The 18,126-nt window shown below is 41.2% G+C and overlaps 1 protein-coding gene and 1 non-coding gene across 2 annotated transcripts in view; both read left to right on the top strand.

Annotated features, from left to right (window-relative positions):
* lamb2 (laminin, beta 2 (laminin S)) overlaps positions 1–18,120 on the top strand; it is a 33,254-nt gene extending 15,134 nt beyond the window's left edge. Inside the window, exons 3-35 of the mRNA XM_008318278.3 lie at positions 83–255; positions 379–514; positions 2,942–3,015; positions 3,100–3,288; positions 3,389–3,452; positions 4,903–5,105; positions 5,186–5,306; positions 5,790–5,978; positions 7,006–7,185; positions 7,308–7,420; positions 8,657–8,736; positions 9,046–9,181; positions 9,261–9,419; positions 9,656–9,783; positions 9,865–9,997; positions 10,075–10,267; positions 10,889–11,032; positions 11,182–11,413; positions 11,597–11,757; positions 13,304–13,528; positions 13,683–13,900; positions 13,998–14,094; positions 14,237–14,418; positions 14,580–14,770; positions 14,880–15,064; positions 15,194–15,435; positions 15,750–15,953; positions 16,313–16,457; positions 16,543–16,750; positions 16,880–17,021; positions 17,141–17,317; positions 17,428–17,587; positions 17,707–18,120. Coding sequence (XP_008316500.1) covers positions 83–255; positions 379–514; positions 2,942–3,015; positions 3,100–3,288; positions 3,389–3,452; positions 4,903–5,105; positions 5,186–5,306; positions 5,790–5,978; positions 7,006–7,185; positions 7,308–7,420; positions 8,657–8,736; positions 9,046–9,181; positions 9,261–9,419; positions 9,656–9,783; positions 9,865–9,997; positions 10,075–10,267; positions 10,889–11,032; positions 11,182–11,413; positions 11,597–11,757; positions 13,304–13,528; positions 13,683–13,900; positions 13,998–14,094; positions 14,237–14,418; positions 14,580–14,770; positions 14,880–15,064; positions 15,194–15,435; positions 15,750–15,953; positions 16,313–16,457; positions 16,543–16,750; positions 16,880–17,021; positions 17,141–17,317; positions 17,428–17,587; positions 17,707–17,843 — 5,321 coding nt within the window. The 3' untranslated portion in view covers positions 17,844–18,120. The remainder of the gene's footprint in view (positions 1–82; positions 256–378; positions 515–2,941; positions 3,016–3,099; positions 3,289–3,388; positions 3,453–4,902; positions 5,106–5,185; positions 5,307–5,789; positions 5,979–7,005; positions 7,186–7,307; positions 7,421–8,656; positions 8,737–9,045; positions 9,182–9,260; positions 9,420–9,655; positions 9,784–9,864; positions 9,998–10,074; positions 10,268–10,888; positions 11,033–11,181; positions 11,414–11,596; positions 11,758–13,303; positions 13,529–13,682; positions 13,901–13,997; positions 14,095–14,236; positions 14,419–14,579; positions 14,771–14,879; positions 15,065–15,193; positions 15,436–15,749; positions 15,954–16,312; positions 16,458–16,542; positions 16,751–16,879; positions 17,022–17,140; positions 17,318–17,427; positions 17,588–17,706) is intronic.
* trnan-guu (transfer RNA asparagine (anticodon GUU)) lies at positions 12,314–12,387 on the top strand. The gene has a single exon. It is a non-coding gene; the product is annotated as a tRNA-Asn (tRNA).
* Positions 18,121–18,126: the final 6 nt, after the last annotated feature.

Raw genomic sequence — 18,126 nt, 5'->3', positions numbered from 1 at the left:
CAGATTATATTTGTACTTATACTTCGCACAGTTTTCATCAACCTTCATAAACTGACTCTCCTCTCTTTCCTCTGTTCCGCAGTCCTGGCAACTGGTGCTCTGGCTCAGGAACCCGACCACAGCCATGGCTGCGCTCATGGCAGCTGCTACCCAGCCACAGGAGACCTGCTGGTCGGACGAGAAAAGAACCTAAAGGCCTCCTCCACATGTGGGATGAGGAGAAAAGAGCCGTACTGCATCGTCAGTCATCTTCAGGTAAGTGCACGTACATTTGGCAAGAAAGTTTGGTGGAGGAGCAAGGATTCAAAGTTATGGTTTCTATTTTCTCTCCACGACCTTCACGACCATCTGACGCCGACTTTTCCTGCCCCGATGAAGGATGAAAAAAAGTGTTTTGAGTGCGACTCGAGACGGCCATATGACCCTGTCTACAACACCATCAATCACCGCATAGAGAATGTCATCACCACCTTCAAACCTCACCGCAAAAAGTCCTGGTGGCAGTCAGAGAACGGTGAGGAGGACATGGTTTTATTCTACCACAAAGGCTGACTTGACCTGAAAGCTGAGTGTAGATGGAAGCCAAACCAAACCGAATTCTATAAAGTAAAGGGGAGCTGATAAATCATGACACGACTGAAGGCAAGTCATTCCTACACACACACTTACACACACTGTGGACAGCATCCAACCATCTGACCAGCTTAATAACAGGGTGGAAGCTCTGGCGTCATCTGAGAGGAGAAGAATGAATGACAGAGAAGAAAAGGATATTTAAGACCCTGTGATATATTATAAACCCTGAAACTGAGTTTTAGTAGCTGTAAAAGGTTTTACATTAATAAACGTAGGGGAAGCTGTCCCTTACTGGTTGGTATTTATTAAATCCCTAACCGAGAAATGTAGCCCTGAATCCTACTGTAACAGCTGTGTGTCTATCACGTCGACCCAGATCCCCATGGTATGGTTGGAGCAGCAATCAGAATTTCCAGTGTGTCTGTAGGCCACATAGTCCTCCTTTGTACTAAATACAGTATTACAGAATGACCGACAGTTGTTGGCATTGGTAGTCTGTATTTTCCCAATTTTCTAACACAAGGTTAGAGAGTATAGTGACGTCTTTTTGCATCAGTTTGTACAGAGGTTTTAAGATTAAAAATGCCTGTGAACAAATGGGGACATTTTGTTTTTGCTCCTGCATCCTGCTGTCAACTACGCTAAAAAATCAGCATCTATCTATCTATCTATCTATCCATCTATCTATCTATCCATCCATTTATCCATCCATCCATCCATCTATCTATCTATCTATCTATCTATCCATCTATCTATCTATCCATCCATTTATCCATCCATCCATCCATCTATCTATCTATCTATCCATCCATCTATCTATCTATCGATCTATAGATCTATAGATCTATCTATCTAATCATTATTATTGCTAATTTGGATTGACTTTCTTTTTGCACATGAGACTACTCGGGGGGGGGACATCCGAGAAGAGAAGACGGAGAAAACACAGGAAGTTTACAGCCTATTTTTAATACCAAGTTTTTCCATTTTTCCATGGTAACTCCAGGCCTTGAGCTGCGTTTCTGTTGTGGCAATGTGAACAGAAGATCTGATTGACATGGATTACAGTCATGTGAAATCCGACCAAGACACTAAAAAAAACAGGGTTCAGTAAATTTTGAAACAAGAATGATGTAGTAAAAAGAGGTGCCTTTTTTATGTTATGTCTGTTTATGTCATTTGCTCTTTCTGTTTTTATTTTATTTTATGTTTTTCACATGGCACATTTTAAAGTCAGATGAGCAAGGGGTTTAACTAAAGCTCAAAACTGTCGACTTTGGTGTTTAATTTACCAGCAATGCCAAATTTTAACATTCAGTCAACAAAAACCTTAAATTAAATTACATTAACACCGTTTAGTTCATGACGTCATCTTATTTATGTGCCAGTACTCTGAAGTTCGACTGAACATTTTCATCCTAACGTCGGATGTTTTTGCAATAAACCCCTGTCAGAATCATCCTTTACAAGTGGGCGAGAAGAACGTGATAACTCAATAATTATGTACCCCACATGTGTCAGGAAGTCACTGTGATGCCACACACGTTTAAACTTTCATCACCTGCAGAAGTTAAAAGACGGGGATTTCCCCCAGGATCCTGAGGGGATCTGTGCACAACAGTGTTTGTGTAAAACATGTTTTTTGTAGAAGCAAGAGGGAAAAAAATGTATGAGACTTTTTTGCACACATTAATGGAAGTCTGATAATAGAACTGAAGTGTTATGCATTACATGTGGTGGATATTTTTGTATTGCTATGCATGAATAGGAAACTCCTCGTTTTACTGCCGAACAAAGAACACGAGTGTGAGTTGTCCAGGCATTAAAGTGGTCTGTGAGAACATTTAGTTCTCCACAGATCAGGAAGTGTGTGGGCTTTTCCAACTTAGCTCGCTCCGTTTCCCCTGCCAAAAGCAAATGTCTTTTCCATGTCGGGACGCCATGTAGTCCTTGAGAACAGAAGCGTTATTACATTAACTGTCAATAACTTCACTTTCCATCATCTTCACTCTGTCACAGATGGAATATGAATTCCGAACAATGGAGATATCTGGTCGATTTTGAAATATAGCTATGGATTAGACTGTTATACAGGCAGGGGTTGAATGCAAGCCAGTGAAGTGTGTTTTGGTGTTTCTTACATCTAAACATCTTTAAATTTATCATTACAAGGGCAACGTAACATGAACAGCTTCAAAGTGAAAGTGTAAGCAGATGAAAATAAAGGCAGGGAAAAATAGGTTTGTGAAAAGTGAAGATTTAAAATCTAACAGACAGTTGTCTTGAGAGTATTTAGCATAGTTAGCATGTACTATTTATGGCGCTGATGCTTCATTTCTGACTCGTCTTTGTCTCTGTTTTCCAGGACTGTCCAATGTCTTCATCCATCTTGATTTGGAAGCAGAATTCCATTTCACTCATTTGATCATGACATTCAAGGTAACGTTAAAAAAATAACAATAATATTAACAACATCAGCATCTTGAGAGCATGTCTTTGAGCAGTCGTCTCCTTCTCTTGCAGACTTTCCGTCCTGCAGCCATGCTCATCGAGCGATCGGCAGATTTCGGTCGAACCTGGCAGATCTACCGCTACTTTGCCCACGACTGTGCTTCCGCTTTCCCAGGAGTCTCCCAGGGTCCTTTGCGCAACATCAACGATGTCATTTGCGAGACTCGATATTCCGATATTGAGCCATCGACTGAGGGAGAGGTGAGAACAAATAAACATAATATCTGCTCATTATTAGCATCCAATTCTCAGTTTTATCAAACATTTGAAGTAAATAATAATGTATGATTACCTGGTTTAGGTCATCTACAGAGTGCTGGAACCATCAATAAGAATCAAAGATCCATACAGCCCCAGCATCCAGAGTAAGTACAATTTGGAGGTAAATGTGAAAGCCCAGTTTGAATGTCTCAGACTGTCTAAAGAAGAAGACTCCATACAACCTCTGTCCAGGAGTGATGATTTCTGCTGTTGGTTCTACAGAACTTTTCAGCAACATCACCCCGTGAATTAGCAACTATTACTTAGCTAAGTGTTGTCCAGCTTCCAGTTACCATTTTATAATTTTGTATGTATTTGTTTCCTTCCTAACACGCTAGCTGTGTGTCCGACAGTAGTCTGATTCCACTCTGATTTTACAGCTCTCATTCAAACTGTTGACTTATCATGCTGTGACACAACAGAGTGAAACAGCATGTTCACTTCAGTGAGATGTGAAAAGCAGCTGTTTCTGTATCCTGGCCCTCCTGTTTAGACTGGCAGGACATTAGAGCTCATTTCCCAGAAACACGCGCCTGGTTTTCCATCACCACTACTGTGGTTAAATATCTAGAATGTGGACCCCTAACCCCCCCCTCACTGTCTGTTGTTCAGATTCTGATTGGGAAAACATAGTCAGTCATGACACTGACTCTAACTGAACTGTCTTCTGTGTAGAGTTTTTGACTGATCCTCACAGTTTGTATCTGTGTGTCTGACTGACAGAGGCTGTGTGATTCTACACACTGTTAAGACACTGACTGTCTCCATGTTTGAATAATTCGTTTTACAACTAACAACACATGAACTTTTTGCATATTTATTTTTAAGTTCTAGGTCCAGGTCATTTCTAGGTTTATTTTGTTAGGCACAACGAGCACCGTATTTTCCGGACTATAAGTCTCTCCAGAGTATAAGTCGCACCAGCCAGAGAGAGTGCCCTCTAGCGGCTGTCAGTGTGAAAATAACAGTGAAATTATATATTTTAATATATAAGTCACACCTGAGTATAAGTCACAAACCCAGCCAAAGGATGGAAAAAAGTGTGACTTATAGTCCGTAAAATACGGTACTTTTTATGTTTCTCTAGGTTTACAATAAGTCAACTATTAGCTACACCTTTTGGCTAATGTTTACCACATGGTCTGTTCTGGGATAACTTACATGTAGTTTTGTCTTTATAAACAGTTGGACTTTAGCTGTTTGGCAAAAAAAAGAAAAATGCAGACATGTATCTGGGAAAAAAAAAAAAAAAAAAATGCAGACATGTATCTGAAAATGTTCTAATATTATTGCTCCTCCAGAACCGTCAGCTAAAAAATACAGAAAACTTTCTAAAAAAGAATTTCATTCATTTTCAAACTCTGGTATTTTAGGCAGTTTACTTAATTTATAAAAAGTTATATTTCTGTTTACAGTAGAAATAATACAATAATATTATTGCTTGGATAGACACTTTACACCTAACTAAGCATCAGTCTTTATAAAACACTGAGTCTGTCTTCAGTGTTCAGGTCCACAGAAGCCTAACTGTGAGTATCTTCATCTTCATCTTAGACCAGCTGAAGATCACCAACCTCAGAGTGAACTTCACCAAACTTCACACTCTGGGAGACAATCTTTTAGACCCCCGAGCAGAAATCAAGGAGAAGTATTATTATGCCATGTATGAGCTCGTGGTGCGAGGCAACTGCTTCTGCTATGGCCACGCCTCTGAGTGCGCTCCCATCGATGGAATTAAAGATGACAGAGAAGGAATGGTGAGTGAGGAGATGATATTTCCTTTGCAAAAATATTTTAACCCGAAAGATTTTGACGAACCCTTTGTTGTGGTGTTCAGGTTCACGGCAGATGTGTGTGTAACCACAACACCAAAGGCTTGAACTGTGAGCACTGTGACGACTTCCACAATGACCTGCCCTGGAGGCCAGCAGAGGGACGCAACACCAACGCCTGCAAGAGTAAGTAGAAGATAATACAAAATCTATGAAAAACCAAACTTCAATGTGTAATGATGCCTAATATGAAAAGCAATGATTGACTTATTATTATATATCATTTTTGATTTTATTTTTTCTTTAATTATTGAGAGGCATAAGTTGTACATTTAAGAATAAAGTAACGACCAGCTGTTTTCACGATAATATTGTACAGTATTTATATCTTCCTTGTTCCTGTGAAATATGATTTACTAAAAGTTGTGTTCATTGAAGTTCATCATGGAAACAGCTTTCTCTAACTTGTAGTAATATTTATATTTTGGGGGAATTTCTGTGTATCTTTAATTGTTTTTTGTAATCCTATATGGTCTATTAAAGTATGTTTTTGCATGAAAACAAAAGGGGAAAAGATAGACTTTTTGTTATTTATAGGTAATTATGTTATGATTGTACTGGTCCGGCCCGCTTGACATCTAATTAGGCTGTTAAAAACCTGTGTTTCAGAGTGCATCTGTAACGGTCACTCCAACTCCTGCCACTTCGACATGGCCGTCTTTTTGTCCACTGGGAACATCAGTGGAGGAGTGTGTGACGATTGTCAACACAACACCATGGGCCGCAACTGCGAGACCTGCAAACCTTTCTACTACAAGGACCCCACCAGAGACATCAGAGACCCTCGGGTCTGCGTAGGTGAGTGAGTCTCCTTCTCTGTTTGGTTTTCAACGTACCGTAGTCTTTTTTAACATGATCTGAGTAGAGACAGTGAAAATAGTTTATAGAGGATGTTGGAGATGAAGCATCCAGGCAGGGGGAACAAAGACCCCAGGGTGGATTCCTCATCCAGGCTTTTATAGCTCAGGTGGTCTGATTTAGGTTTTTTAAATGTGTGAGGTTTAATTTTGACCCACTTAATATACTTTTGTGTGATTGGAGTTATCCAAGTTTTGTGGCAGCTCTATTGTATAACGCTCCCTCAGGATTACATAACACCACAAAAGGCAAAAGGGTTCATCTGTTATGTGACGTGTTCAAACAGAGCTGTAATGACACTTTATGTAACTCCAACACTCTCCCAACTAAAATCATCAAAGAGTTGTAGACACTGATGGTTTCCTGGCTCCTTATTGGATTTAAAGTGGGGGCTGTGCCCAGGGGGCCTCAAAATTGGAGGGAAGATAAGGGAGAAAAGCAACAAGAAAAAATATTTTTAAATACAGTGGACCCCCTATACGAGTACAACAGCACTTGTATCTTGGTCAAATGTTCCCCATTAAAAATAACTACAAACCAATGAATTTGTTCCAGCCCCCCAGAAATATACTATTATTAATTTAATTAAAATCCCACTATCTAAACATGAAAAACATAGATATAAACAAATATATTGATAATATAAAATGATAAAAATTAGGAAAACATTTTATATTATTGTTATAAAAATGGGTAAAATTACCCAGCGAGGGAGTGTCGGGAGTTGCAGTCTCGTAACATGGATTACTCGTATTTCGGGATGGTGACTCCATTTTATTATTATTATTTATTATATTATTATGTTATTTAGTTGTTAATAATGGGATACTGGAGCAAAATGGGTGTAGACCAAACCTTAAATGATCAGAACAAATGTAATAAAGCTTCTTGGCTGAAACCAGGAGCTACTGAGTCCTGACTAGATCTGGAAAACATCAATCTACTCAGATTTCTTTATTTCCTCTAGCTTGCGACTGCGATCCCGATGGTTCTGAGAACGGTGGGATGTGCGACAGCCACACAGAGCCTTCCCTCGGCATGGTAGGTGGTCAGTGTCGCTGTAAAGCCAACGTCGAGGGGCCGAGATGTGACAGGTGTAAAAGTGGATTCTTTGGCCTTAGCGCCGAGAATCTACAGGGCTGTCAACGTGAGTACACAACATAGTAGTACTACATAATACTGTGGTTTAGTACTCTCAGTTTTTTTTTTTTTTCTTTAGCAGAAGAATAATTGCTTCTGCCCTTCTTGTGTCTTTCCACCTCTGTGCAGCCTGCTGGTGTGATAACAGAGGAACAGTGTCTGGAAGCTCCCAGTGTGACCCAGTCAGTGGAGACTGTTTCTGCAAACGTTTGGTCACTGGTCGCAGCTGTGACAAGTGTTTGGTAAGAGGAGGCTGAACTAAAATCTACACATTCTCCTATGTTTTGTTTCCTCTCTATTTGTTGGCAAGGCTGGGAGCTCATCTTGTAGTGCAGTAAACCTGATCCCAAGAAAAGGGGATGGACTTAAAAGAGTAGTTTTGGTATTATTAAATAGCTTTGCAGGCAAATAAATATCAGCTTATTTTTCATTTTTAAAATCAAGCATTAACTAGTTTTAGTATAAAGATAGTGAAAACCTTTCTTATTTGTGTTGCCCCTGGAAGGACGATGACCTCAGCATTTAGCCTACACTACAAATGCCACAGGCTGGCTATGGATTAACCTTAAGCTAATTTTGGCTAACCTCAAGCTATCTCTTTGTGCACCTCATATGCTGTATATATATATATGTAAATAATTTTTTAGTAGTTTGTAGTAATGCTCAGCTTCACTCAATTATGTTATTTTATTTATTTATATTTATTTTACATTATTATTGTTATTTAAAGTCTCTTCATTTTAAAGCTAATTTATTTTAAATATGTTAATTCACTAGGGTTTTTTCAGTTTTTTACCTGCCGAGAGCCTAATATTTAATTTTAAAAAATGTACACCCTACAGTGCATTTAATGAAGTAACCAATGAAACAACTGCAGTTTGTTATGAAGCAGATGGATGTGGTATGAATCCCTGCTGGGAAATCTTGAAATGTCAGCTGTTGATGAGCTTCCTGCTCTACCTCCAGCTTCTGTCCTAAACCTCCTCAGACAGAAATAGTGTGGGCAGGAATGTGAGCCTGGACTCTGTGTCTAAATTTAGCTCAGGGATTTAGGGCCTGTCCGGTTGGTGTGGGTTTACAACAGACCGAAAATGGTCAGGGCCTGGACTTAGTCCGAAAGTGGATCCTGACCATGTGAAGCCTCGTTTTAGACTCAATACTGTCAACAGTGGAAATAATTCTACGTGAGATGGATGGTGTGAACCGGATAATGGATTTTTGACCATTTGTAGCTATTTTCATCATTTGAGCAGATCTGTCAAATTTTAATGTTTGATAAACTTGTAAAAGCTGTTTACAGTTATACAATATATAACAGTGGAAATGATGTTCACACTTTTCACACAATGAAACTTCTAATTTGTTGATAAATGTTGCTGCTGTGAAGGTTCTCCTTTGGTCTAAAGGCCTGTACAATGTGATGCATCATGTCTGCCCAGAAACAGTTGGACCACCTAACTGTCCACCTGTCTTTTTAGCCAGAACACTGGGCTTTGAGCCACGACCTGAACGGATGCAGAGGCTGTGAGTGTGACATCGGCGGAGCACTGGACAACCAGTGAGTGGTGCTGTTGCTCAGTTATAACTGAAACACACACATGTTCTTTTAGGGAAGGTAAAATGGCTCGATGAATACATAAAGAAAAAAAAAAGGTAAATAAAATGCAATTAGATGCAAAGTAAATGATTTAAGATCTCCATCATAGGCATGAGAAAAAAAGTTTTTAACCTGAATTTAAAAATATTCACATTTTAAAATGCTTAACAGCAATTGATAAAATTCCAAAAGTCAAAAGGAATGACTTACTAGTTTTGAAAATAACTCACTATTTTGTGAAAATGAGTAATAATTTGTTTGTCTCTGCAGCTGCTCCATAGAGAATGGTCAGTGTAATTGCCGCAGTCACATGACAGGACGTCAGTGTACACAAGTGGAGTCTGGCTACTTCTTCATGGCTCTGGATCATTTTCTCTATGAGGCAGAGTCGGCCAAAATGGGACAGGTGGGAAATCACATTAGTGTTATTACGAAGTTGATCCTCGGATGGAAGTTTCATTTTGGAAATACTGTGATTTATGCAGGGCTGTGTCCTGGAAACCAGGGAGCACCAGCCCAGTCGTCCTGCCACTTGGACTGGCATGGGTTTTGCTCGAGTCCCTGTAGGTGGCACCCTGGAATTCCATATCAGTGACCTTCCCTACTCTATGGAATATGATCTGCTAATTCGTTATGAAGCACAGGTCAGTGTTTCTTCCTGTTTGACACTTGAAGGTAAAAGGTACTTTTTGCATATATGTTGCTACAATTTGCAATTTCTGTTACTTTGATTTGACTAATACTATAAACACATAGGTCATTACAATATAAAACAAGAAAATACCATTTAAAAAAACCTCCATAAATGTATAAGAGAATTATTACATTTGGTTAAAAAAATGTTCACTGTTAACAATAAAGAAATACTGGTATGGTCTAGATGCCCCGCGACTGGGAAGAAGTGAGAATTACTGTGATCCGTCCAGGACCAATTCCCACCAGCAGTCCCTGTGGAAACACCATCCCAGATGATGACAGGATCTCTGTTTCCTTGCTGGCTGGAGCCAGGTCTGTGTCTGAAACTGTCAAACATCTGAGTGCGTGGCTGTACGTCTAGTGTAAAGTGCGTCTCTGACCGTGTTCTTATAGGTTTGTGACTCCCTCTCAGCCTGTGTGTCTGGAGCAAGGTGTGACCTACACCCTCCGATTCGAGTTCAGGCGCTATCAGGACGGCAACTATATTCTCAACGGAGCTGCAGACGCTTTTGTACTTGTAGACTCGGTGAGATTAACAGTTTAAAGCAGCAGGCTCAGTGAGAGAGAACAATTATAATATTTCATTCCTTCTTTCTCCTCCAGATTGCCTTTATGCCTCGTCATTCCTCCATGGAGATGTTCAACGGTGGAGATCCAGCCTCAAATATTAGGAAGCAAACCTATGATCGCTACCGCTGCCACGAGGGGTCCAAGAGTGTGACCAGACCTCTGATGAGTGACACCTGCGCCAAACTGATCAGCAGCATGTCAGCCATCATCAATAATGGAGCTTTGGGTGAGTGAAAAAAGACATTTTTTTACCGTGTCAGAGATAGGATAGGATATGAACAGTTAAAACGTTTGTTGTGAGACGAGGGGTATCAAGGTATATTTCCTGCTGGATTATAATAATAAATGATAGCTTAATCTGATAAAAAAGTACTTCACCATTTCTATTTCTGCTTTAAAATGTGTTGAATTCATGTAATAATTTCATTTTTTAAACGTTTTTAAACGTTTTTCGTAGTTCTGAAAAAAAACAATATTTGGAAGATGTGCTGAAGCCTAACTCATAGTTAAATGAGATAATGGATAAAACGTTCATAAAATAACATCCTCTTTGGAAGTGCTCCAGTATGTTTGGTGGAGTTCCTTTTGACTTTTGGCATTTAAATTTCCCATTTCAGGAAATGCCAAATCAGATCATTTGTAGATCAGATCATATTAGTGAATTAATGTACTTATTGTAAATAAATGTAATGTAATGTAAATGTAATGTAATTTTTGAGTGTTGAAAGTAGAGGTAGAGCTTTGGCCCCATCTTATCAGGTATTACATTCCATATTTATAACAAACTTGTCTTTCGGATTCTCCTAAAACATATGTCAAACATGTTCTTTTTTCACTTTCTCTGCAGCCTGTAACTGTGACCCTCAGGGCTCCATGAGTTCTGTGTGTGATGTCCGTGGAGGCCAATGTCGCTGCAGGCCCAATGTGATTGGACGACGCTGTGACCAGTGTGCACCAGGAACCTACGGATTTGGTCCATCAGGCTGCATTGGTGAGATTTCTTTGACTTTCTACTCATCTTCTTTGATATTAGCTGCATGCCGTTGGCGCCCTCTGCTGTCAAAGGCGGCTTTGTTTATTCACTATTAATTAAACACAAACATATTGTGCTTTTTATTCACACTCCTCTCCCACCCACAGTCTGCAGCTGCAGCCTGGAAGGCTCCGTGACTCGACTCTGCGATAAGTTCACTGGTCAGTGCCAGTGTCGGCCCGGAGCTTTTGGTCAGCGGTGTGACGGCTGTCAGGCCGGTCACTGGGGTTTCCCAAGCTGTCGGCCATGTCAGTGTAACGGACATGCAGACCATTGTGACCAGAGAACAGGAGTCTGTGTCAACTGCAGGGACAACACTGGAGGAGACAAATGTGACAGGTGATCCTTCTCCTGTAGCTTCTGGTTGTATCCACTCCAATTTCCTGTGATCTAGAGCATATAAAAGAAAAGGAAAAAGAATAAGGGCAGCCCTGAACTTAAATAATTGAAGTTGTGTCTTTTTTGTTTTTAATTTTTTTTATGTTGTGATGTAAAGATAAACTTCTTTTATTATTTCTAAAGGTGTGCTAGTGGTTACTACGGAAACCCTGTTCTGGGCAGTGGTCACTGTCGTCCATGTCCCTGTCCAGATGGACCCAACAGTGGCCGCCACTTCGCTGCATCTTGTTACCAGGACAACCGTAATAGACAAATCATCTGCAACTGCAACCAAGGGTACACAGGTACATCTGTCAGTTCACTAGTCTGCACTTTAAACACAAACATGTGATCTGTTATTTTCCTCCAGCCTTTGATTTTAAGGATTTTTAAAAATGACTGTAGGTGGGATTTTAGAGGGAAGAGAAACAGGGTCTGAGCAGATGTTGGCACTGGAGCTGAAGGTGGACATTATTTTTCCCGATCACAACGTTCATTCTTGTAGTAGCCCAACACATGGTATTTGCTGGTGAACTGTGGAGGAAACATGGAAATGGAAATGCATTTAGCACAAGGATTCCGTGATATAAAAATGTGATCGCGATTTGGGTTTTTTGTGGGATTTTTTTTTATTGTGTCCATAAACTTTTCCTGTGTATAAAAAAATTTAAATCAATAATACTTTTAAGTTTAATTCAAATGTAAGAGCGTTGTTGTTCTGGTCATTTGAGCATGGTTAAACATGCGGCCTTTATAAGGAAGCCCTGTGACTCTATGGCGCCCCCTAGTCCTGAACTGATTGCGCTTCACATATGATCAGAAATAAACTTGATATCTGAAATTTATATGCATCAGTTATAAGTCCCTGTGGCGCAATCGGTCAGCGCGTTCGGCTGTTAACCGAAAGGTTGGTGGTTCGAGCCCACCCAGGGACGATATGTTTCTCAACAATTTCCTGAGTGTTTGATCAGTTCAAGTTCTCATTTATTTACGTGGTTATGGTTAAAGTCTCTTTTACCTCAAAAAGTCGTAGAGTGTCATTTACGTAAGGTGAGAGAGATGTCTTTCAGCAGGTCCTGGTTAATAGTAACCTGTTGTTATTTCCTTCCCTCCCTTGTTACTGACACAGGGATTGTAAAACGCTCCGGCACGACCATTTTTAAGCGTGAGTAATGGTTGGTTGATCCCCATCCCTTTACCACTCGCTCTCTCCCCTCCATTCGTCTTCACAAACCATCATTTTAACTGTCCAAACCTGTGCATGGCTTCAGCTGTGCCATCATGAACGTCTGCCCACATGTGACCCCTGGTCCAAGGAGGGACATTTTTTAGGCCTACTCCTGTGGCTAGAAATGGGCATTTCAAGTAACATGGTTAGCAACCATGACAGTGTTAAAAAAACAGCCACCAAGACCCAGCAGAAGTTCCACGATGTAATATGTTCATTGAATGTTAGAGATCATTTCAAGGATGAACTTAATGTTAGCATCGAGCATCCAAGAGAAGTTTGATTGCTAGATGTTTCATCCCATAGAATCCATATAAACTGCTGACTAATTTACTGTCATTAAAATAAAAAGGCATCCTAATATGGTGTTTATAATCCACTGAGGGTGTGAGGACTTTTGGAGAACACAGTTAACTAACAGTGTTTGACAAAAATAAATAAAGACGTGACAAACTTGGCACAATATTGATATCTGTGAACTGTTAACTTCACTTTCGCCAGTTTACCTCTCTCTGTTTCATATACTCCAAAGCTGACGTATTTACATAAGAAGTTGACCAGTCTACATTCTCCCTAACCACATATTCTCCTTTCCTTCTGTTCTTCTCTTTTCCTTCACCAAGGTGCCAGGTGTGACGAGTGTGCCCCAGGTTACTACGGGAACCCCTCACAACCCGGTGGTCGTTGCCAGCCGTGTCAGTGCAACAACAACATCGACATGTCAGACATGGGCGCGTGCGACCGTCAGACTGGCGAGTGCAGGAAATGTCTCTACAACACCGAGGGCCCCAGCTGTGGTATCTGTAAGAGCGGCTACTTCGGAGACGCCTCCAGACGAAACTGCAGGAGTGAGCATTGTACAATATTGTCAGCCAAACAATTTATATATATAGATATATACGAACAGTGTCACTCATCATTCATCACTTTGACAAGGTAATGATGTAATGTACTGTATTTTGTTTTCTGATTTGCACATTTCTTATGCTAACTTTTACTCAGAGTGCACCTGTAACTTCCTGGGAACTGAACGGAGTCAGTGCACAGATCGTTCGGACTGTGTTTGCCAACGGGCCACGGGACAGTGCCAGTGTCTGCCAAATGTCGTGGGTCTGACCTGCGACCACTGTGCCCCCAACCACTGGAACCTGGCCAGTGGGAAGGGCTGTGAATCTTGTGGCTGTGACCCCCACAACTCTGTCACCTCCTCGTGTAATGAGGTACAAAACACCTGGACCTGAACCAAATCAACAAATTCACATCACAGACTGCCGTGTCAGATTCGGAATTATTTTCATCATACGTCCTGTCTCGCAGTTTACCGGTCAGTGCCAGTGTCGTGATGGATTTGGAGGAAAGACCTGCACGGACTGTCAGGAAAACTTCTGGGGAGACCCCAGGACACAGTGTAGAGGTGAGAAAAAAATCTGAGAGTAAGTGATGTATAAATTCTTCAGCCATTCCTAATTGGTGGTACACTGAAGAGAGTGTGTTCAGATTGTCTCTGTGCTTTGTATTATTTGTTTTATTTATTTTATTTTTTTTTACCTTTCAAGCTTGTGACTGCGATTGGCGTGGCATCGAGACTTCTCAGTGCAACCGCATGACTGGCCACTGTGTTTGCCAGCAGGGGGTGTCAGGTGTGCGCTGTGATCAGTGTGCAAGAGGTTTCTCTGGCCAGTTCCCCAACTGTCAGCCCTGTCACAAGTGCTTTGGAGACTGGGATCGCATTGTGCAGGTGAGGTCACATGGTGGATGGAAAAACTGAATAAAAAACTTAGTGTTGACTATAGGCTTTGAAGAGCTCTTTCTTAGAACCTTTGCAACTTGTTTAAGGATTGTTTCTAAGTCTTACCTAACTTCTAAAGCGCCATCTTTATCTAAACATTTACCTGGCAGGACCTCGCAGTGCGAACAAGATCTCTTGCCGATCGCGCCCATGAGATCCAGACTACTGGGCTGACTGGAGCCTATGAGAAGGCCTTCAGAGACCTGGAGGAGAAACTGGCAAAGGCTCAGGGAATTGTCAACGCACGCAATGCTACTGTCGCAGCTGTGACTATTCTGATGGAGCTCATTGAAGATCTTAGGTACAGTCTCGGCCAAATGTCTTTTAAACTGCTTTGAGAACTACTATATAGTCAATAAAAATTGAATTGTAATGGTCGACGTGTTAAAACTCTACTGTTTGTCACATAGAGCACAGATCGGTGAGACAACTGACACACTGAACCGTCTGGAAGGAGACTTGACCATTGTTCAGGACACCAATTCTGAGGCAAGCAAGGAGTTGAGTTCTTTGGAGAGGGAGGCCAGAGAACTGAACCTCACATCAGAGCAGCTGCATCATCAACTGGACATCCTGAAGAACTCGAACTTCTTAGGTGAGAGATGACAGACTGTAGTGTCACTGTAAAAAAAACAAAACTACTTTAACATTAATAGAAGTTTAACCCAGTAGCCTTTACACAACTCCACACTGTGATTCTCAAAATTTGAACTCTTTGCTGAAGGTGCGTACGACAGCATCCGTAGCTCCTACAACAAGTCTAGGGATGCGGAGCGGCGTGCCAACGAATCGACCATCACTAGGCCCAGCACAGTCAGTCAGTCTGCAGACACCAGGCGTCGCACCGAACGACTTATCTCCTCCAAGAAGGACGACTTCAACCGTAAGAATGCAGCCAACAAGAGATCGCTGGTAGAACTGAACACAAGAGTGCAGGGCCTGGACATGAAGAAGATCAACGAGAAGGTTGGTTCTCCATCTTTGTCCTTTGTCATTTGTCTTTAAATGTACAATACTTTTTCTATATGTGTATCTATAAGGAATTAGAAAGTCACAGTCCTGAAAAGCCTTAAGCTATAAAAAAATATTTCCTAAAAATTCTCTTTTCTCTTAAGTCTTTTGGTCTTACAGAATAATCGATGTCATTATATGGTCTCCTGTTCCTCATTGCTATGTTTTGAAAAGTCACGTGGACGTCAATTATCCAAAGTTTACTCTGTGTTTGGATTTTTGTCACAAACACAGTAGATTCAAATAACAAACAAGTCTCATCCCAACAGGTGTGTGGTGCCCCGGGCGACGCACCCTGTGGGGAGAGTCCGTGTGGAGGTGCAGGTTGTCGTGATGACGAGGGAAATCGTCACTGTGGGGGCCTGAACTGTAATGGTGCTGTGGCATTAGCCGACAATGCACTAGAGAGAGCCAAGCACGCTGAGAAGGAGCTGAACAAAGCAGTGGGAGAGGTGCAAGGACTCTTCATTAAGGTGTGTGATATTAATGTGCAGTAACTGCTTCATTTTTACAGTCAAACATCTATTTGTTTATATGAGATCAATAAATTTATCAATATGCCACTGGAGGTATTTCTGAAATTTCTTTTTCTTCAGTGCTGCTAAAAACATGAAGTATATTAATACTCAGTCACTTTTCAGTGATGTTTACTATAGGGTTGAGCTTTTACCCCCCTGATGATTTCAATTGGAAAAAAAAAACACCAAAATACTTTTTGACTATGACTCCACGTTTCCACCATGTTGTCAATTAACAAACTATAACTATAACAAAAACATGACCTGAAGTTATGTATGTTGTTATGATGAAGTGTCCTTTGTCTCTTTTTCAGGTAGCAGAGGCCAAGACCAAGGCAGAGGAGGCTAAGGGTAAAGCCCAGGCAGCTCTGGACAAAGCCACAGCCACCAAAAACAAAGTGGAGCGCTCCAACAATGACCTGAGAGACCTCATCAAACAGATCAAAGATTTTCTCACTCGTGAGACTTTCCCCGTTCTTTTCAAACTTCCAGTCATGTTGCATCTGTTATCCCACCTTCATTTTTAAATCTTTCTCCCGACCAGAGGAGGGAGCGGATCCAGATAGCATCGAGGCTGTGGCAAACCAAGTTTTGGAGCTCTCCATCCCAGCTTCGCCTCTCCAGATCAGACACCTGGCAGATGAAATCAAGGATCGTGTTCGCAGCCTCTCCAATGTTGATGCCATTCTGGCACAGACTCAGGACGACGTCCGCAAGGCCGAGCAACTGCTGCTGGATGCCAAGAGGGCAAGGTAGATGAAGGTCCATTACAGTCGAATTGAAAACATTGATGGTTACTTTAGTTTTTTTAACCTCAGAATAGGAGTTCTACATAAACTTCAGTGAAGAGTTTTTCTACAGATCACTGTGTTATTTTTAAGGCATCATGCTGAGGGAGTAAAGACGGCAGCAGAGACGGTGAAACAGGCCTTGGTTGATGCAAAAACAGCACAGACGACGGCTGAGAAAGCCATTGCCAAAGCCAAAGCTGATATTGACATGACTGAGACCAGGCTGGCTCAGGTAATGAGATGAAAACCTCTGGCCTTTAAAACGTACGTCAAAAATCAACCACCATAGGAGGGGAACTGTATTTTCACTTTCTGTCCTTCCGTCTTTTTTCCATCTGTCTCATTTGTCAGATCGAGTCAGAGACGTCCCACAGTGAGCAGGACCTGAATGATGCAGTGGAGCGTCTGGGCAGCCTGGGACTGGAGATCAATGCCCTAAAGACCAAACGCGCCAACAACAGCATGGCAGCAGCCCGAGCTGAAGAGACAGCCACCATGGCACGTGACAAGGCCAACGAAGCCAAGCAGGTGGGATTTGTGTGTGTTTGTTTTACAATGTGCGTCTGTTCATTAAAGAACCTTTGAGATGAAAATTGAAAACAATATTGGAAACCTTTTTCCCCCGCCTTGACTCTTAGATTCTCGATGGCCAGCTGACGGACAAATACAATGAGGTGCAGCAACGAGTCGACACAAAGGCCAAGGTGGTGCAAGACGCCAAGAAAAGGGCTGAGAGCCTTAGAGATGAAGCAAAGGAACTCCTGAAGGATGCCCAAAACAAGCTGCAGAAACTAGCAGGTGCCTGCAGACATTGTCATAAATCAAGTTTTGAACAAGAAATTTACATTGATCTGTTTTCAAATTTAAATAATCCATATAAAAACTGTACTTCTCCCCCACCGTCTCAATTATGACAGAGCTAGAAAAGAACTACGAGGAGAACCAGAGGAGGTTGGAGGGGAAGGCGCGTCAGCTGGATGGTTTAGAGGACAAGATGAGAGGCATCCTCAACGACATCAACAAACAGATCCAGATCTACAACACGTGCCAGTAACTCACAGCTCACCGAGATGACGACACAGGGTCCATCATTGTTTTAATTAGTTCTTCAGATGGAGGAAACTTCCAAAACACTTGATAATAGAAAAATGTTGTGAATAAAATATGACACTGAAAAACGAGAGGAAGGGGAATAAGAAGGTTGTTCCTATCTTAAGTTTCTTCTTGTATTTAGAAGAGAAATGACTCAAAGATAAGATATATAAATATCTTACAGTATCTCACATATTCAACTTTAAATGTGTCACACTTTTATTTGTTCAATCATGTAAAATATG

This window comes from Cynoglossus semilaevis, chromosome 10 (genome assembly GCF_000523025.1).
Source record: "Cynoglossus semilaevis isolate Cse_v1.0 chromosome 10, Cse_v1.0, whole genome shotgun sequence".
Taxonomy (NCBI): domain Eukaryota; kingdom Metazoa; phylum Chordata; class Actinopteri; order Pleuronectiformes; family Cynoglossidae; genus Cynoglossus; species Cynoglossus semilaevis.
Note: the sequence above shows the minus strand (reverse complement) of the source record. Positions and strands in the feature narration are given on the sequence as shown.